The 18,869-nt window shown below is 58.0% G+C and overlaps 2 protein-coding genes across 4 annotated transcripts; one reads left to right on the top strand and one right to left on the bottom strand.

The window, feature by feature from the left end:
- Positions 1 to 1,745: 1,745 nt before the first annotated feature.
- Atg4d (autophagy related 4D cysteine peptidase) lies at positions 1,746 to 9,575 on the top strand. 2 transcript variants are annotated; one of them, XM_042693810.1, is made up of 11 exons: positions 1,746 to 1,952; positions 1,983 to 2,066; positions 2,887 to 2,970; positions 3,060 to 3,233; positions 3,860 to 4,136; positions 4,209 to 4,273; positions 5,420 to 5,550; positions 8,255 to 8,333; positions 8,426 to 8,502; positions 8,584 to 8,703; positions 9,215 to 9,575. In XM_042693810.1, exons 1-11 carry the CDS (start codon positions 1,835 to 1,837, stop codon positions 9,395 to 9,397), a joined length of 1,392 nt encoding a protein of 463 aa, XP_042549744.1. In that variant the 5' UTR covers positions 1,746 to 1,834; the 3' UTR covers positions 9,398 to 9,575. The 2 variants fall into 2 exon arrangements, with proteins under 2 accessions (XP_042549744.1, XP_042549743.1); XM_042693809.1 differs by having other exon boundaries at positions 1,746 to 2,066.
- Positions 9,576 to 9,597: 22 nt separating this feature from the next.
- Positions 9,598 to 18,710, bottom strand: Kri1 (KRI1 homolog). 2 transcript variants are annotated; one of them, XM_042693808.1, is made up of 19 exons: positions 18,590 to 18,710; positions 18,445 to 18,509; positions 17,852 to 17,957; positions 17,355 to 17,469; positions 16,306 to 16,360; positions 16,147 to 16,193; positions 15,809 to 15,905; positions 15,645 to 15,722; positions 15,188 to 15,318; positions 14,706 to 14,832; positions 14,516 to 14,611; positions 14,266 to 14,436; positions 12,911 to 12,986; positions 12,740 to 12,813; positions 12,535 to 12,661; positions 12,322 to 12,452; positions 11,092 to 11,156; positions 10,911 to 11,009; positions 9,598 to 9,927 (listed from the first exon to the last, which is right to left on the bottom strand). In XM_042693808.1, the coding sequence occupies exons 1-19, from the start codon at positions 18,684 to 18,686 to the stop codon at positions 9,606 to 9,608; spliced, it is 2,079 nt and encodes a 692-aa protein (XP_042549742.1). In that variant the 5' UTR covers positions 18,687 to 18,710; the 3' UTR covers positions 9,598 to 9,605. The 2 variants fall into 2 exon arrangements, with proteins under 2 accessions (XP_042549742.1, XP_042549741.1); XM_042693807.1 differs by having other exon boundaries at positions 16,147 to 16,196.
- Between the last annotated feature and the right edge of the window lie 159 nt (positions 18,711 to 18,869).

The following is an 18,869-nucleotide window of genomic DNA, read 5'->3' on the forward strand; positions in this document are numbered from 1 at the left end:
GAGAGAAAAATCCTGTGCCTTTCCTGCCTTTTTAGCAGAAAGAATGTGCTCTTCATTCATGCATTATTGAAAGTCACTTAAGTGCGTTATATTTATTTATTTATTTTTTGGTGCTGATCCTGGGGCTTGGGCACTGTCCCTGGGCTTTTTCCCTCTAGGCTGGCACTCTACCACTTAAGCCACAACTTTACTGCTGGCTTTTTGGTGATTCGTTGGAGTTCATTGGATTTTCCTGCCCTGTGTCTGGCTTTGAACCTCGATTCGCACATCGTCCTCAGATCTTCAGATACAAAGGCCCTGGGGTGAGATCATTCCCCTCCCTCCCCGCCCCCCCACAGGTGTAGGAAGGAGGCTGGAAGACCAGTAGGAGGGCAGGAATTTTTCCTCCTCACACCTTGCTTTTCTCACCAGGCCACTAGGGGGCACCCTGTGCTCGTGAGAGGGTCACCTCAAGGTCTCCATAGGGTTGGAACTCACGGAACCCTAACTGTCCCTTTTGGTTTTTTGGTCAAACCTGGGGCTTGAACTCAGGGCACTGTCCCTGAGCTGATTTTGTTCAAGGCTAGCACTCTACCACTTGAGCCAGAGCGTCACTTCCAGCTTTTTCTGTGTATGAGGTACTGAGGAATCGAACCCAGGGCTTCATGCATGCGAGGCCAGCACTCTGCCACTGAGCCACCTTCCCTGCTTCCTCTAACTGTCCTTTAGATGTCCCGATGAGTACTGCACGGGGATGAGAGCACGGGCGTGAACTCAGTGCTCCTCCAACGTCCTCATGATTTAGATGCCTTTAATTGATTGTTGCAGATTTATTGACTGTATTAAGATAATTGACATGTGGTAAAGCACACATGTATTATTAAATATATAACCTGAGAGCGAAAAACCTGGCAACCCAAAGCTATTTATTCTCTCTCTCTGTCTGTCTGTCTCTCTCTCTCCCTCTGCCTCAAGCTTATTATCAGGCGGGCACTCTACCTCTACCACTTGAGCCTCATCATTTGGCTTGAGATGTGTGTGTGTCCTGGAGTTTGAACTTTAGAGTCTGGACACTCTCACGTGGCTTTTTTCACTCAAGGCTGGTGCTCTGCCACTTGGGACGTAGCTCCATTTCCAGCTTTTTGCGGCCTAATCAGATAAAAGAGCCTCACGGGACTTTCCTGCCCAGGCTGACTTCGAACTGCAATCCCCAGATCTCGGCCTCCTTAGTAGCTGGGATGACAGGCGTGAGCCACCGGCGTCTGGATGCCAGGAAGTCATCCATTATTCCACGCTTTCGAAACCTATGTTACACAGGAGGACCCTGAGGCCCGGAGAAGGGTGACCTGGCCAGGGGGTCGCGGCGGGGAGAGCAGGTGCTCCCACTACAGCCTAGCGGGGCGCCGCCGCCCAGGGACGCCCGAAGGGGCGTGGCCTCAGAACCAGTAGGCGTGGCCACAGAGGACCTCCGTGACGGTGGGCGTGCCCATCGCGCCGGTGGGCGTGGCCTCACCCTCTGCGCTCTCCGATAAGAGCCCGCGGGGCTGGCGCGCGGGGCTGGGCGGTGCGATAAGGTGCGCGTGCGTGGGGGGCGAGGGGCGGGGCCGGGCGCGGCGGCTCGGAGCCGCGGGGGGCCGGGCGGGGCGGGGCGTCCGGCCGGGTCACGCCCGCCTCCTTCCGGGGGCCAAGATGGCGCCGGCGGTGGCCGCGGAGCCCGAGGCGGCGGCGGTGGCGGCGGCTGTCCGCCGGGGTCCCCCGAGGCCCGCGGTGTCCCCCGAATAGCGGCCCCTCGGCGTCCCGGTCCCCGGGCCGCCCCGGCCGCCGCGGCCCGCCCGCCCGCCCTCCCGGCTCGTCCATGAACTCCGTGTCCCCGGCCGCCGCGCAGTACCGGAGCGGGAGCCCGGAGGACGCGCGCCGGCCCGAGGGGCGCAGGCCACGGGGGCCCCGCGTCCCGGATCCCAGCGGCCGGGGGGGCTCCGGCGCCGGCGCCCCCGCCCGGGGCCCGTCCGGGGCCGCCCCGGGGGAGCCGGACGAGGTGGACAAGTTCAAAGCCAGGTTCCTGACCGCCTGGAACAACGTCAAGTACGGTGAGCGGAGGGGGCGCCCCGGGGCCACCGATCGGGGCCGGGGGGTGTCGAGGGGAACCGGGCCCGGCCCGGTGCGTCAGTCCCGGTGCGGCCCCGCCCGGACCGACCTGGGCAGGTCCGGGCCGCCCACCCCCCCCCCCCGTGACCTTGGTCCACCTTCCCGGCCCCCGCGTCCCCCCTGAGCAATGGGTGCACCCCTCGGACCCGCCCGGAGTTCGCCCCTCCCCGAGTTCCTGGTGGGCACAATTGTTAGGGGCGCGCCCGCCCCCTCCCCGTCTTTTCGTTTTAGAGGAATGTCGGCTAGGGTTCTTCTAGAACTGCCCTTGGGAGCTGGGCTAGGTTCTGTGCCCATTGCACAGACGGGGAGAGAGAGTGGGGACTCTTATCTTCCATCTGTGTGTGTGTGTGTGTGTGTGTGTGTGTGTGTGTGTGTGTGTTTCCGTCTGTCTGTCTGTCTGTCCTGGGTCTTGAACTCAGGCCCTGGACACTGTCTTTGAGCTCCTTCACCCAAGACTTGTGCTCTACCACTTGAACCCCACAGTGCCACTTCCAACTTTGTTTTTTCCCTTTGGTGATTAATTGGAGCTGGAGTCTCACGCACTGCCGTGCCCAGGCTGGTTTGGAACCACCAATCCTCAGATCTCAGTCTCCTGAGTAGCTAGGGTTATGTGAGCTACTGCCCCCTCTCTGAAAGTGATCAATCATATTGTTATACTGTTATTCTCCCTCCACACACACACACACACACACACACACACACACACACACACTGCCCCCACCAGCCGCCCCCAGGTCCCCCTCACATACCTCTCCTCTATAGGTTGGGCAGTTAAAAGCCGGACGAGTTTTAGTAAGATCTCCAGCGTTCACGTCTGTGGCCGCCGCTATCGTTTTGAAGGCGAGGGTAAGCAGCTTGTGGATTGGGACCAGGGTCGTGGAGGGGGAGATTCCCCAGGGTGGCCCCGATGGAGGCTGATGAACTCGATCTTGTAGGTGACATCCAGCGATTCCAAAGGGACTTCGTGTCCCGTCTGTGGCTCACCTATCGCAGGGACTTCCCACCCCTGGCTGGAGGCTGCCTGACCTCCGACTGTGGCTGGGGATGCATGTTACGCACAGGTCAGATGATGCTCGCCCAGGGCCTGCTACTGCATTTCCTGCCCAAAGGTGAGTCAGGCAGGTGAAAGGGTTGGTGTGCTAGGAGTTTAGTGACGGTCGAGTTAATAATGTTAGGATCCTTCTCAAACAGGAAGTCGTTTCAAATGACATTCCAGGGGCTGGGAAGGTGGCTCAGTGGTAGAGCGCTTGCCTTGCATGCATGAGGCCCTGGGTTTGATTCCTCAGCACCACATAAGCAGAAAAAGCCAGAAGTGGTGCTGTGGCTCAAGTGGTAGAGTGTTAGCCTAGAGCAAAAAATGCTCAAGGCCAGTGTCCTGGGTTCAGTGCAAAAAAACCCCAACAACCCACATACAAAAAGGTTCGGGCAAGCCGGGCGCCGGTGGCTCAGGCCTGTCATCCTAGCTACTCAGGAGGCTGAGATCTGAGGATCGCTGTTCAAAGCCAGCCAGGGCAGGAAAGTTCGTGAGACTCTTATCTCCAATAAACCATTAGAAAACCGGAAGTGGTGCTGTGGCTCAAGCGGTAGAGCACTCGCCTTGAGCTGAAGAGCTGAGGGACAGCGCCCAGGCCCTAAGTTCAAGCCCCAGTACCATCACACACATAAGTATAGTGTGCAGGAGTAGGGGCGCTGTTCTGCACACCGGCACTGTTTGTGTATTTCATGTCCCCCTTAGATTGGACGTGGGCAGAGGCCTCAGGCCTGGCCACGGCCGAGCTGTCCACCTTGGCCTCTCCAGGCCGGCCTCGGGGGCCTCCCCGCCGGCTGCCTCCTCACTGGGCCCAGGGAGCCCCCGAGCTGGAGCAGGAACGTTGGCACCGGCGGATTGTGTCCTGGTTCGCCGATCGGCCGCAGGCCCCCTTCGGCCTCCATCGGCTGGTGGAGCTTGGGCAGAGCTCAGGCAAGAAAGCCGGGGACTGGTATGGACCTTCGCTGGTGGCCCACATCCTGAGGTGAGTCCTCGCGGGGAAAGATGGGAGCCTCCAGGGAGGCCTGGGTGCTGAGGCCTGCCTTCCTGTTCCCAGGAAAGCGGTGGAGAGCTGCGGTGATGTCAGCCGCCTGGCGGTGTACGTGTCTCAGGATTGTACAGGTGAGAGGCTGGGCCCGGGGTCGGGTCAGGGCGAGGGGCACCCGGGGAAGCCGCTGGGCACGCATGCGGTGGGAGGGGCTTAGGCTGCTTTACTCTGCTTCTCCTACCACAGACCAAGGGGCTGGCCTGAGGGCCTCCTTTGTTGTTGCTGTTGTGGGTGGTGGTGGTGGTCATGGGACTTGAACTCAGATCCTGGGCGCACTATATCCCTGAGCTTGTTCACTCAAGGCAAGCATTCTACCACCTTGAGCCACCACACTTTTCTAGAGGTTCATTGGAGATGAGAGACCCGCAGGTCCCAGCCTCCTGGGGAGTTAGGAGGACTGGGGGGGAGTGACAGCCCCAAGCTTGTGAGGGTGTCTTCCATCAGATCCTATTTCCTGTTTTCACCAAGCCCTCTAACGCTGGAGCCCCGGCCCTGGCCCGTAGGTTTGTGTTTTTGTTAGATGAGCAGCCTCCAGCCCTGAAGCCTTCCTTCTTTCCTCCACAGTAGACGGGTGACAGGTGTATGCTTCCACACATTCTGGGGCTGGAACTCAGAGCTGTCTGTTCTCCCTGCCTAATGCTCTACCACTTGAACCACAGCTCCATTTCTGGCTTTTTGGTGGTTCATTGGACATAAGAGTCTCAAGGACTTTGCTGCCTGGGCTGGCTGCAAACTGAGATCCTCAGATCTCAGCCTCCTGAGTAGCTAGGATTTCAGATGTGAGCCACTGATGCCCAGCCATGCATTCTTTTTTTTTGTCCATCACGGGGCCCGGGCGCTGTCCCTCAGCTCTTCAGCTCAAGGCTAGCGCTCTACCACTTGAGCCACAGCGCCACTTCCGGCTTTTTCTGGGTATGTGATGCTGAGGAATCCAACCCAGGGCCCCCCTGCGTGCAAGGCAAACAATCTACCACTGAGCCACCTTCCCAGCTCCTGCTACCCCCATTTATCACCTGTGTATCCCAGGATTATGTGGGGGACGTTGGGGACGGGGTACTGGCAGAACTACCTTTCCTGATGGTGACACTTTTTTGTTATTTTTGTTTTTGCCTACTAATAAGCGACACAGATGAGGTAGGGTTTGCAGCCCACACTCCGGGGCGCACGGTTGGTGGGGTGGGTTGGAGGTGACCCGCTGGCCCCTCCCCCTTACCTTCCAGTGTACAAGGCAGATGTGGCACGCCTGGTGGCCAGGCCCGACCCCACAGCAGAGTGGAAGTCCGTCATCATCCTGGTCCCTGTGCGGCTGGGAGGCGAGACGCTCAACCCTGTGTACGTGCCCTGCGTGAAGGTAGGTCCCGCCTCCTCCACCTGGAAGCCAGCCGGGCTTTCAGATCAGGTTAGGATCGCTCCACCATCCCAAATCTCCTGTTACTGTCCCCAGGGCCTCGTGCTTACTTGTCTGTGATAATACCTCAGAGCTGCCCTCCAGCTGGTGACTCTTTGAAGATAGGAAGGATCTTTTTTTTTTGGGGGGGGGTTCCGGTCGTGGGGCCTGAACTCTGGGCCTGGGCGCTGTCCCTCAGCTCTTCAGCTCAAGGCTAGTGCTCTACCACTTGAGCCACAGCACCACGTCCGGCTTTTTTCTTTTTGCTTATGTGGTGCTGAGGAATCGAACCCAGGGCCTCAGGCATGCAAGGCAAGCCCTCTACCAGAGCCACCTTCTCAGCCTTGAAGATAGGCTCTTTTGTACTTAGCTCAGGGTGACCTTGAACTTGCTATGTAGTCTGGGCTGGCCTTGAACACTATTCTCCTGCCTGAGTCTGGGCTTGCAGATGCATGCTAACACACCTGCCTAATGGATGGTTTTATTGAGGCTTCATAAAGCACCCACTGTCTGTCACTTGCTGTTGTGGGTGCTGGGATTCAGGGAGAATAAAACAAGCAAGAAATTCTGACTCTTCTTCTGTGGCTCAGTATCACAGCAACGTGCTTAGAACACTGAGTTCAATCCCAGAGCCAAGAGATGAACAGCACCCGGGCGATTACAGGCTCACACCCGTAATCCTGGCTACTCAGGAGCCTGAGCTCTGGGGATTGCGGTTTGAAGCCAGCCCAGGCAGAAAAGCTCCCACGAGGCTCTTATGTCCTATAAACTAGCCAGAAAAACCTGGACCTGTCTATGACTCAAGTGTAGATCGCTAGTCTTGAGCAGAAAGAGGCTCAGGGACAGCACCTAGGCCCTGAGTTCAAGCGTCAAGACCAGGAAAAGATAAAAAAAATAGAAATCAAACATTTAGGTTGGTCATAGTGGCTCATTCCTGTAATCCCAGCTACTCAGGAGACAGATAGGGAGGATTGAATTTTGAGGCCCGCCTTGGCAAAATAGTGAGACCCCAGCTCAAACAGTAAGCCCAGCATGATTGTATCTCCCTATCCTCTTGGATTAAAGCAGAAGCAAAACACTGTGGAATGAGGATGGAGGACAGCTTAAATGGCGGAACTTCTACCTAGCCAGTTAAGACCGGTCAGGGTTCCATCCTCAGCATTGAGCAACAAGAAAAACAACCACCACTTTAAAGAGCAGATGAATGGCCCCAGTCGAGGGGTGCAGGGCCTAGAAACCCCCCTACAGCCACGAGGCAGATGATATTGAGCAGAAGTGTTCCAGCAAGAACAAGTTCTAGTGCTGGGAAGGTGGCTCAGTGGTAGAGAGCTTGCCTAGCATGCATGAAGCCCTGGGTTCGATTCTTCAGCACCATATACACAGAAAAAGCCGGAAGTGGTGCTGTGGCTCAAGTTGTAGAGTCCTAGTCTTGAGCAAAAGAAGCTCAGGGACAGCGCCCAGGCCCAGAGTTCAAGCCCTAGGACTGGTACACACACACAAAAAGAACAAGTTCTAGAAGCTGGAAAGCCCCTGGTGCTTTTCTTGTTGTTTCTTCCATTTTTTGGCCAGTCATGGGACTTGAGCTTGGGGTCTGGGCGCTGTCTCACAGCTCTTTTTGCTCAAGGCGAGTGCTCTGTCACTTTGACCAATAGCGCCACTTCTGGTTTTCTGGTGGTTAACTAGAAATAAAAGTCTTGGACTGGGGGCTGGGAAGGTGGCTCAGTGGTAGATCACTTGCCTTGCATGCCTGAGGCCCTAGGTTCGATTCCTCAGCACCACATAAGCAAAAAGAAAAAAGCCGGAAGTGGCGCTGTGGCTCAAGTGGTAGAGCGCTAGCCTTGAGCTAAAGAGCTGAGGGACAGTGCCCAGGCCCAGAGTTCAGGCCTCACAACCGGACCCCCCCCCCCCAAAAAAAAGAAAAAAGTCTTGGGCTTTCCTGCCTGGGCTGGCTGCAAACTCCCTCTTAGATCTGTAGCAAAGACTACAAAGTCACCTCTTGCCAGTTGGCAATGGTTCACACCTGTAATCCTAGCTCCTCAAGAGACTGAGATCTGAGGATCGAGGTTCAAAGCCAGCCCAGGCAGGAAAGTCTGTGAGACTCTTATCTCCAATTACCACCAGAAAAAAACCAAATGGTGCTGTGGCTCAAGTAGTTCAGTACTAGCCTTGAGCAAAAAGAGACAGTACTCAGGCCCAGAGTTCAAGCCCCAGGACTGCCACAAAAAGCAAAAAACAAAAACAGGTTCCACCTGTCAGTGAGGTCTAAACAAAAACAGGTTCCACCTGTCAATGAGGTCTTTGTTGGGTGTGGAACTCGGGAGTGTCGTGTCATTTTTGCTCAAGGCTGACACTTTTATCGATTGAGACTCAACTCTACTTCCAGACTTTCCCACCCAGGTTGACTTCAAACTGATCTCTGATCTCAGCTTCCTGAGTAGCTAGAATTACAGGTGTGAGCTACTGGCACCTGGCTTGACTCTTCTGTTTCAAGGAGCTTATTCCAGAGTTGGGGTGCAGCTCAGAGGTCGTGCGTTGCTGACCTCAACTAGAATGCAGCCCCAGGGGAACAGGGCTGGGTTGGTCTGGTCACGGCTGCCCCCTGTTGTCCTGGGTTCACGGTCAGCTCAGTGTTTGTTGAGATCTGTGGCCCCTCTTCTCCTCCCTGCAGGAGCTGCTGCGGTCTGAACTGTGCCTGGGCATCATAGGGGGCAAACCCCGCCACTCCCTCTACTTCATTGGCTACCAGGGTAGGCCCCGCCCCCGCCCCAGCGTGCACCTCCACTGCCCCCACCTACCCCCCCCTCTCCCCAGCCCACACCTGTCCCACACACCCTCACAGATGACTTCCTGCTCTATCTGGACCCCCACTACTGCCAGCCCACTGTGGATGTCAGCCAAGCTGACTTCCCCCTAGAGGTAAGAGCCGGGGTCGCCTGAGCGGTACTAGAAGCACAGGGCTGGGACTGGGGTGCCCTGAACCTCCCTCTCTGCCGGTAGTCTTTCCATTGCACCTCACCCCGCAAGATGGCCTTCGCCAAGATGGACCCCAGCTGTACCATAGGGTTCTACGCCAGAGACAGGAAGGAGTTTGAGAGGCTCTGTTCCGAGCTGACCAGGGTAAGCGAGAAACGTGGGGTTCGGGGAAAGGTTGGTGGGGAAAGAGTAACAGGGACCTTGAGCCCAGTGAGTTGAGGCTGAGTCTTTGGAAATGGAAAGTTCCCCTTGGGGCTGGGGGAAGCAGTCTGTCACAGCCCGGTGTAGTTGGGTACTCCTGCAGTCTGGCATTCGGGAACTAGAGTTCAGATCGAGTCTATGCTACATAAAGTTCCAAGACAGTCTGGACCCTGCAGCCGGCACAGCAAGAGCCTGTCTTTAAGGATAGAAACATTTGGGGTCACTGCGCCCTGGGGACAGCTGCCTGCTGTCAGGCCATTTTGAAGTCACTACAGTCCAAAATCTCAGGGCTGCTGCTCATTGGCTGACTCAGGCCACACAGGCGCCAGCACACCGCCAATGGCTGCAGCCACAAGGTTGGAGGGCACTGATTGGCCGTGGGGCTGTCCGCGGGAGGCGCTGATTGGTTGCGGGCTGGCTCGGGCTTAGCCTCTCCCTCTGCGCTCCCTCGCAGGTGCTCAGCTCCTCCTCGGCCTCGGAGCGCTACCCCATGTTCACCGTGGCCGAGGGCCAGGCGCAGGACCTGGGCCTGGACGACCTCTGCGGCCCGGCCGCGCAGCCCGCGCCCCGGCCGCCCCGCGCGGGGCCCCTCCTCAAGGCCAAGCGGCCCAGCTCCGAGGACTTCGTGTTTTTATAGCGGGAAGATGCGAGACTATTTATTTTTGTATTTATGTCGCGGGGCGCGGGGCTGGGACTGCGGGTGTCGCCGGCTCCGAGCCCCGAGCCCCGGCCACACCCCGACATCGCCTCCAACTGTAGTGAGCACTGGACGGCCCCGCCGGGGGCTGCGGCCTAATAAAGCTGTTGAACTTGGACGTGGGCGCGGTGGCCTCGCCTCCCGCAGCTCAGGGGTGCCCCCGGGGTCCCCGCGGCCGCCTCCCGCGCCGCCCCAGCTGCTGGAAGTGCAGGCGTTTGGGGTTCAGCCCGAAGGCCTGCAGCCTCTGGCGGCTGAACTCGCGGCCGCCCAGGGTCACCGTGGGGCCCAGCAGCCGCGCCTTCCTGCCGCGCCGCCGCCCCTGGGGCGCGGGCTTCGTGCCCGGGGACCCCGGGGCCTCCGCTTCCTGTCCCGGGGGGCTCGCAGGGCGCGGCCGCTTCCTCCCCGCGCCGTCGGGAACTGAGGCCGTGTCCCTCTGTGGCGTTCCCGTGCCGTCCGCGGGGGGCTCCGGCCTAGCGGGGGGACAGCGGGGCTCAGCCGAGCCAGCCTGTGCCTCCGCCCCTGTCCCCCCTTCTCAAACGAATTCCTTGACTGTATTGTGTTTGCTACCAGAGCCTGAGCTCAGGGTCTCGTGTAAGTCAGGAGGGTTCTCTACCACCGGAACCACTTCCCCAGCCCAGGACAAGCCTCAGACTCTAGATCCTCCTACCCAGGCCTCCCACCCAGCTGTGACTACAGGCGTGTGCCGCCACACCTGGCTTGTCTTGTTGAAATGGGACTTGGCTCATTTATTGCAGCTGGGATACAGGCCGGCACCACCGCGCCTGTCTCCTATTTTAAACACTTCACATGGTTTTTCTCGCTCAAGGTTCAACAGCGAGATAACTTAGAAACTATACTTTTTTTTTTTTTTTTTTTGGTTGGTGGTGGGGCCTGAACTCTGGGCCTGGGTGCTGTCCCTGAGCTCTTCAGCTCAAGGCTAGCAGTCCTCTACCACTTGAGCCACAGCACCACTTGCGGTTTTTCTGGTGGTTCATTGAAGAGTCTCAGGGACTTTCCTGCCTGGGTTGGCTTTGAACCGCGATCCTCAGATCTCAGCCTCCTGAATAGCTAGCTAGGTTGACAGCCATGAGCCACCAGCACCCAGCTTACCTTTGTTTCTTTTTTTTTTGGGTCCGGTTGTGGGGCCTGAACTCTGGGCCTGGGCGCTGTCCCTCAGCTCTTCAGCTCAAGGCTAACGCACTACCACTTGAGCCACAGCACCATTTCCAGCTTTTTTCTTATGTGGTGCTGAGGAATCGAACCCAGGGCCTCATGCATGCAAGGCAAGTGCCCTACCACTGAGCCACCTTCCCAGCCCTTACCTTTGTTTCATAGTTAAGAATCCTATCCAGAGATGGATATAATTTGCCCACCAGGGTCACACAGCTGTGAGCCAAGTGGGCCACCATGTGCCGCTCCCCCCATCCTCCCCACCGCCCCCGGCCATACTTACTCCTCTGGGCAGAGGGATTTGAAGATCTGCCTCTTCTTCCAGGAGTTCTGGGCTTTCTGGCTGTATGCTCGCTTGTCCTGGAGTTCCTCATGTTCCGACCTGTGGGTCCCGGGACACAGAGGTCATCAGATGCCCTGGGCAGGGGCAGGGCTGGAACCTGCAACCCCGGCCCGGCCCTCACCTGTACATGCAGGTCTTCTTGAGCGAGCACCAGCGGTTCAGTTCCTTGTCGTCAGCGGCCAGGATCTGCAGGGGGGAGGGGAGGACCCCAACTCTGAGCCCTCAGGAACCACAACATTTACACAGGGCAGGGATGGGCTGTTATTGGTTCCTTTTTACAGATGGGGAAACTGAGGCACTGGTGGTTAAAGCACTTAGGCAACCTCATACTGTTGATAGCCTCAGGGCCTGGACACTATCTCTTAGCTTTTTCTTTTGTTTTGGTCGATCATGGGACTTGAATTCTGGGCCTGGGCGCTGTCCCTCAGCTCTTCAGCTCAAGGCCAGCGCTCTACCATTTGAGCCATAGCGCCACTTCCGGTTTTCTATTGGCTTATTGGAGATAAGAGTCCCGGATGTTTCTGCCAGGGCTGGCTTTGAACTGTGATCCACAAGCACCCAGCCTCCTGAGCAGCTGGGATTACAGGTTTGCCTGGGATTACCGGTGCCTGACCTCAGGGAGATTATCTTCAATTAACCCCAAAAAGCTGGAAGTGGAGCTGTGGCTCAAGTAGTAGAGCACCAACATTGAGTAAGAAAAAGCTCAGAGAGGGGCTGGGAAGGTGGCTCAGTGGTAGAGCGCTTGCCTTGCACACATGAGGCCCTGGGTTCGATTCCTCAGCACCACATAAGCAGAAAAAGCCGGAAGTGGCGCTGTGGCTCAAGGGGTAGAGTCCCAGCCTTGAGCTGAAGAGCTGAGGGACAGCGTCCAGGCCCAGAGTTTAGGCCCCATGACTGACAAAAAAAAAAAAAAGCTAAGAGAAGCCGGGCGCTGGTGGCTCACGCCTGTCATCCTAGCTGCTCAGGGGGCTGAGATCTGAGGATCCCGTTCAGAGCCAGCCCGGGTAGGAAAGTCTGAGACTTTTCTCCAATGAACCCCCAGAAAACCGGAAGAGGTGCTGTGGCTCAAGTGGTAGAGCACTTGCCTTGAGGGACAGCGCCCAGGCCCAGAGTTCAAGCCCCACAACTGACCAAAAAAAAAATAAAAATAAAATCTCCCTAACTTTCCTGCCTGGACTGGCTTTGAACTGTGATCCACAAGCGCCCAGCCTCCTGAGTAGCTGGGCTTACAGGCATGAGCACCAGTGCCCGGCAGACTCTGGTGGCTCATCAGACAAGAGTTGGATCTTCCTGGGGGGGGGGGGGCACCCCAGGGTTCCCTACTCCCCCCACCCCCCTCCAGGACCCTGACCTCCTCGGTGCTGAGCCCGAAGTCGCAGGGGATGACGGAGCGGTACTTGAAGCGGCAGGGCAGGTCATCGATGATGTCCTCGTAGTCCAGGCGGTAGTACTCGTCTAGGTACTGCTCAAAGGTGCTCTCCCCTGCACAGAGGGAGACAGAGGGTCGGCGCCTCGCTCCCGGGCCTACACAGTCCCCGTGGCCCCAGGGCCCCCCAGGCCTCACCGGGGTCGAACACCGGCTTCTCCTGCCCCACGGCCGCTGCGAAGGGCGTCTTGCGTTTCTTCTTGCCCGTGGCGGGGGCTTCCCGCTTCTTCTTGCGGGGCTGGTGGGGGTCGTAGTCCGCATCCATCTGCCGGACACATGGGTCACTGCGGGCCTGTCCCTGGGGTCCCCTGCCCCCCTACCCCCCCCCCCCCGTGGCACCCACGTTGAAGTCAGGGTCCTCGCAGTGTGGCTCCTCCTTGCTCCCAGCCCCGGCCCACGTGTCCCAGTTCCAGTCATCTGCTTGGGACAGAAAGGTGGGGTGAGGAGGGGTATCCCCCCAAAATGGGGGGCCCAGCCTTCTGCACCCCTGAAGCGGGTGCCTGGCTGTGCTCACCTTCAAACCCTTCTTCTTCCTCGAACTGCGGCTTCTCCTCCTCCGCTGCGCCGTAGAACTCGTCTCCGAAGCATTTCTGTGCGGCCAGGCTGGGGTGAGCAGGGCGGGGAACAGGGGCCCGTCTCCCCCCCCCTCCCCACCAGCACCCTACAGGCCTCAGCTCCCGGCTTGCACCCTGTGCCCCAGGCCGACATGGCACCACTTTTAGCTTTTTTGCTGGTTACTTGGAGATAAGAGTCTCACGGACTTTCCTGCCCAGGCTGGCTTCAAACCTCAGCCCTCAGATCTCAGCCTCCCGTGTAGCTACGATGACAGGCGTGCGCTGGATTATTAATTGAGCACATACTATATGCCCGGCTGTGGGCAGCCCACCTGATTCCTTCTCCTTCCCATCCTTGAGTGACAGCAACTCTCTCCACAGATGAGAAGCCACAGCTCCAGGCTGAGAAGCTTGGCACCCACCTCCCTCAGCAATTACCCAGCATCCTCCGGGGCTTCCCTGGCTCCCTGGCGGGGTGAGGGGCCTCTTTGAGGTGCCTGCAGTTCCCGCTCTGGACACAGCCCCCCCTTCCTGAGTCCATGACATGCTGCCATGTTCCTCCAAGTACAATAAATATTAATGGCTCAAAAAAGAAATAAAAACAGCACCATTCACATCAAAAGAAAGAAGTTTCTGATTTAGGGATTTCCAATTACACGATGGTGGAAAGCCTTTTTTTTTTTTTTTTTTTGCCACTCTAGGGCTTGAACTCAGGGCCTGGGCACTATCCCTAAGCTTGTTTTTGCTCAAGGCTGGTGCTCTACCTCTTGAGCCATAGCACCACTTCGGGCTTTTCTGTGTATGTGACACTGAGGAATCGAACCCAGGACTTTTCATGCAGGCTACCACTATGCCATGTTCCCCAGTCCAGTTTTTTTTTTTTTGAATGCTATTTGTGTTCGAACTCAGGACTTCAGGCTTCTAGGCAGGCACTCTACCTCCTGAACCAGGTCCCCATCCCTGGCTTTGTCTTCACTGGTTATTTTCAAGATAGAGCCTTGTGATCTATTCTGCCCAGGCTTGGCCTCCACCCATGATCCTCCTCAGCCTCCCCAAAAATCTCACATGAAGGATGTGATCATTTGCAGTTTATCAGAACAGAACCCCATCATCAAGTGAGATGCCTTTGTAGGGGAACCCACTGCTCCCTGAAAACACAACAACTAAACCTTGGGGACATCCTCACAACAGCCCCGAAGAACCCTGCGTTCGCACCAGAGAGGTCAAGACACTTCTCTGAGGCTGCACAGGCAGGAATCAACCTGACTGTACAGCCAGGCTTCCTCAGGCCTGGCCTCGGGCGAGGCGCACGCACCTGCATGAGCTGCTCATGTCGGCCGGGGTCGAAGTCATCCTCTAGGTCCCGCTCTTCCAGACCCAGCCTGTCGTTGCCTGTCACCTGCCTCAGTTTCTCCAGTTTGGCTAGAATCTCCTTCCTCTTCAGGTTCTTCAGCTGCTTCAGCTCCTCCTGCTTTCTGGCTTTCTCCTGGGGGAGGGGAGGGGAGCCATGGGTGGGCTGGGGCCCCTCCTGCCCGCCCTCCCCCGCACCTCCCCTCCAACCCTACCCTCTTCTTTCGCTCCCTCGTCTCCTCTCTCTTCTCCTTCCTGCGTTCGTCTTTGCGGCGCACCGAGGAAGCTATGTTCCGTGGAAATGTCTTGACCTGGGAGCGGCAGAGGGGCCCTAGGAATTGGGGTCCTCTGGACACAGAAATGTGGGGGCCACGGCCTCCCACACCCCCAGCCCTGGTCACACACCGAGACCGAATCCGGCTCCTCGAAGCGGAAGTTGTACTTATGCTCAAAGTCTTCCTGCTTCTTCAGGAAGAGCTCGCCCTCGTCCGAGGAGTCGTCCACAGCCAGCTGGACTGGGGGGCCGGGGGCCCTGAGGGACAGGACAGGGCATGGCTGGGGGGGGGGGCGGTGGGATCCCCACTCCGTGGCTCACGCCTGTAATCCCAGCCACTCAGGAGGCTGAGATCTGAGGATCTCTGTTTAAAGCTAGCCCGGGCAGGAGAGACCGTGAGACTCTTAACTCCAATGAACCACAAGAAAACCGGAAATGGCGCTGTGGTAGCGCGCTCGCCTTGAGCACAAGAGCTCACGGACAGCGTACAGGCCCCAAGTTCAAGTCCCACAACAGCAAAAAACAAACAAACAAAATCCAAGCAATATAAGGGACTCTTTGGCTTCCCAGTTGGCCCTTGGAAAGGTGCCATGAGGTAATCATGGTAGCTTACTCTTCCTCTTCCTCCTCTTCCTCCTCATCCTCCTCTCCCTCCTCCTCATAGCGCTTGTTGAGGATGTAATCCCGAAGGAATTGCTCTCCCTCATCCAGCTCTGGGTTGTTCCAGTATTCCTTGAGGTGTTCCTAAGGAGAAAGAGGGGAGACAGGACTCAGGTCATAGAAGGAAGGACAGGCATGAGTCCCCGTGGGCTTGGGGAACTGAAAGTTCAAGTCCAGCCTAGAGTGGATGAGATTAGCCACCATTTTATAGACAGAGAAACGGAGGCTGGTTTTTTGGCTGTTAGTCCAGTGATGGAACCCAGGGCATCCTGAATGATGAGTGTATGCGGTGAGTGTATGCGCTACCACTGGGCTATGCCTCAGCCTCAGATGTGCCTTTGGCTGACCTTTCATAGCGTCACTTTCTTGGAAAGAGGTTGGCTGGATGTAGAATGGGAGAGTTTACTTACCAATTCCTTCATGGACTCAGGGTTCTGAATCTCCTTTTGTCCCTTCAGCCACTCAACATAATCAGCCTCTTCTTGGGCCTGGGGAAAGCCAAGATTAAGGGTCTTCAGGATCCCCAGATACACTCCCTATTTGCCATCCAGCCAGGCCTCAGAACAAAACCGACCTTTTCCTCCTTGGTTTTAGTGTGTTTTTTCAGTAACCCAGAGCCACTGTCCCCAGCGCTGTCCTCATCTTCGCTGTCCTCTATGAATGCCCGGAAACTGAAAGAGAAAAACAGAAAACAAAGGAACAGCCTTAGATCAGGCCCTGCTGGAACCCCAAAATTAACCCTGGTGAGCCAGCCCTGAGCATACCTCTCAAATGCCCAGCAGTGCTGTCACGTGAACCCCACAGAAGAGAAGAGGAAGCGGGCACAGGTGCTCTGCTGACCTGGCCCCGCCCCTGAACCCGACATCACTTCCTGGGCCCTAGGGCACTCACTCAGGCCAAGGCCAGGCTCACCTTTCCTTGAGCTGCTTCTGTTCTTCCACATAAGTCTCTGACAAGTTCTGCTGTAGAGGAGAGAATGATGTGGGCCTCAGGCTACCCCCAAGTCCCCCGTCCCCATTCTCCCCCCCCCCCCAACCCGCCAGCTCTCTCCCCAGTCTTCACTCTACCCACCTTGAGTCTCTGGTCGGAGGGTTCCCCATCAGAGTTCTCCTCATCAACGTATTTGCTGTTGTAGGAAGGAAGGAGAGCTTTAGAATACAGCGCCTGATCACAACAGCTCAACTTCCGACAGCTTGACTTGGCAATGGGTTTACTGGATGCTCAATGTGTTTTCTAGCATTTGGGGAGATGGGGGGACCTGAGTGTGTTCGGGGAGGTCATGGAGGCTTTTGCTCTCAGGGGTTTCCTTGATTCTGTAGAATCTTGGGCTTTAGTTTCCCTTGTGCCTGCCCTGGGGCTTGAACTCAGGGCCTGGGCACTGTCCCTGAGTGGTAGGCTAGTGCTCTACCACTTGGAGCCACAGTTTCACTTCCATTTTTTGGTGGTTCATTGGAGATAAGAGTCTCATGGACTTGGGGCTGGGAAGGTGGCTCAGTGGTAGAGCGCTTGCCTTGCATGCTTGAGGCCCTAGGTTCGATTCCTCAGCACCACATAAGCAAAAAAAAAAAAAGCTGGAAGTGGCGCTGTGGCTCAAGTGGTAGAGCGCTAGCCTTGAGCTGAAGAGCTGAGGGACAGCGCCCAGGCCCAGAGTTCAGGCTCCACGACCAGACCCTCAAAAAAGAAAAAAAAGAGTCTCATGGACTTTCTTGCCCAGGCTGGCTTTGAACTGTGATCCTCTGAATTCAGCCTCCTGAGTAGCCAGGATGACAGGTGGGAGCCAGGGGCTTCTGGCTTGGTTCCCCCACCCCCTACCCCCCAGTTGTGGGGCTTGAACTCTGGGCCTAGGTGCTGTCTGTCAGCTCTTCAGCTCAAGGCCAGCACTCTACTACTTGAGCCACAGCGCCACTTCTGGTTCATTGGAGATAAGTCTCAAGGACTTTCCTGCCTGGGCTGGCTTTGAACCGTGATCCTCAGATCTCAGCCTCCTGAGTAGCTAGGATGACAGGCGTGAGACACAGGTGCCCAGTTGTTGTTTTTTTTGGCCTCAAGCTGTAGTTGGCCCAAGGTTCTTGGGAATTCTGGGGGGGGCGGCACGAGAAGGTGGGGGGCTTGCTTCTCACCCTTCCTTCTCCAAGATGACCTTCCTCTCATAGTCTTTCAAGTACATGGGCTTTGCTTTCTTCTGCTTCTCAGACGCCCCTGGGTCCTCCTCACTCTCGGAGGATGAAGATGATGCTGGGGACCCACCAGAAGAGAGCTGCCGGTCACCCGCCACCTCCCGCCCTGCCCCTGGCAAGAGAACCCCGCAGGGCAGGGCTGAGTTCAAATCCCCTACCCACCACTTCCCAGCTACAGACAGGAGAGGGTCACAGTTCCTCTGGGGCCAGCCCACACAGAGAGGCCTGGGCCGGCTCCATCCGGGAGTGTTCAGCTTTCCCACGGCATTTAAATGCACCCCGGGATGGAACTCCCCACATCATCCCATCTTCACGCCTCTCCGGATCACCTCCCTTCCAGAACACAGCCTCAGCCACTGCCCGCGCCGCAGAAGGAACACAACTCATTCCCTGGCCAGCACCCCGTAAGGTGTTCGACTAAAGCAGCCCGCACCCCAGACCTGGTCTCTGATAGAAGGTGACATCTTTCTGATAAATGCGAGGGTCTTTCTTCTTCAACAACGACAGCGTCCTATAAAAGTCCCGCTCCTGCTGGGGGTCAAAGGCCTAGAGCAGGAAAGGGGGCGGGGCCGGCGTCAGAAGGGGGCGTGGAATAACCTGGGGCAGGTAACCCAGGGTGGGGGGTAGGGGGGGCAGGTGGGGGGGTAGGTGGGGGGGCAGGGGGGCAGGTGGGGGGCAGGTGGGGGGGCAGGTGGGGGGCAGGTGGGGGGGCAGGTGGGGGGCAGGTGGGGGGGCAGGTGGGGGGTAGGTGGGGGGGCAGGTGGGGGGCAGGTGGGGGCAGGGGGGAGGGGGGGGCAGGTGGGGGGCAGGTGGGGGGCAGGTGGGGGGTCGCGCTGCACGCACGCAGTACAGCAGCCCGGCCCGGGCTTTGGTAGCAGGGACCCACCTGGGGGTGGGGGCGGGGACAGCACAACTATTGGGGGGCCAGGGCAGGAGAGACAAGGTGCAGACAGCAGGTGGCTAAGGGGGAACTTCCTTAGGGGTCAGAGGTTAAGGGGTCCCCGCTTTTACACGGGGGGGGCGGGAAGCGCACCGCGAGCTCGTCGCTGGAGTCGGAGCCGGAGCCGCCGCTGTCCCGGTCCCCGTAGCGATCCTTCACTGCGGGCGCAGATCGGGGCGCCCCCGTCAGCCGGGCCCCCCACACACTCCCCGACGGCCGCCCCGCGCCCCGCACTCACGCCGCTGCAGCTCCTCGCGCTCCCGGTAGCGGCCGTAGCGGGCGGCGAAAGCCGCGTTCACCCGCAGAGGAGAAGACGACCCGCGCGGTTCCGGCATGGCGGTGCTGGCCTCCAGCGCGCACGCGCGAAGCCGGCCCCGTCGGGGGCGTGGCCACCTCTAGCCACGCCCGTCGCCGGGTGTTTTAAAGGGTGGGGCCACGCGAGCCGCGGCTGGCCACGCCCCCTCGCCCTTCCCGGTCCCACTTCGGCCTTTTGAACCAAGTCCGGGCCCCGGAGGCCG

This window comes from Dipodomys spectabilis, unplaced genomic scaffold (assembly GCF_019054845.1).
Source record: "Dipodomys spectabilis isolate Male_0828 unplaced genomic scaffold, ASM1905484v1 ptg000173l, whole genome shotgun sequence".
Classification (NCBI taxonomy): Eukaryota; Metazoa; Chordata; class Mammalia; order Rodentia; family Heteromyidae; genus Dipodomys; species Dipodomys spectabilis.

Bases quoted from the DNA above. Each gene is read 5' to 3' on its own strand.
- Atg4d (XM_042693809.1), top strand. From the start codon at position 1,835: ATGAACTCCGTGTCCCCGGCCGCCGCGCAGTACCGGAGCGGGAGCCCG. The intron at 4,274-5,419 runs GTGAGAGGCTGG...CTTACCTTCCAG, and splicing joins CGTGTCTCAGGATTGTACAG to TGTACAAGGCAGATGTGGCA. The intron at 5,551-8,254 runs GTAGGTCCCGCC...TCCTCCCTGCAG, and splicing joins TGTACGTGCCCTGCGTGAAG to GAGCTGCTGCGGTCTGAACT.
- Kri1 (XM_042693807.1), bottom strand. From the start codon at position 18,686: ATGCCGGAACCGCGCGGGTCGTCTTCTCCTCTGCGGGTGAACGCGGCT. The intron at 12,814-12,910 runs GTGAGCACAGCC...TGTCCCAAGCAG, and splicing joins GGAAGAAGAAGGGTTTGAAG to ATGACTGGAACTGGGACACG. The intron at 12,662-12,739 runs GTGGGTGCCACG...TGTGTCCGGCAG, and splicing joins GCGAGGACCCTGACTTCAAC to ATGGATGCGGACTACGACCC.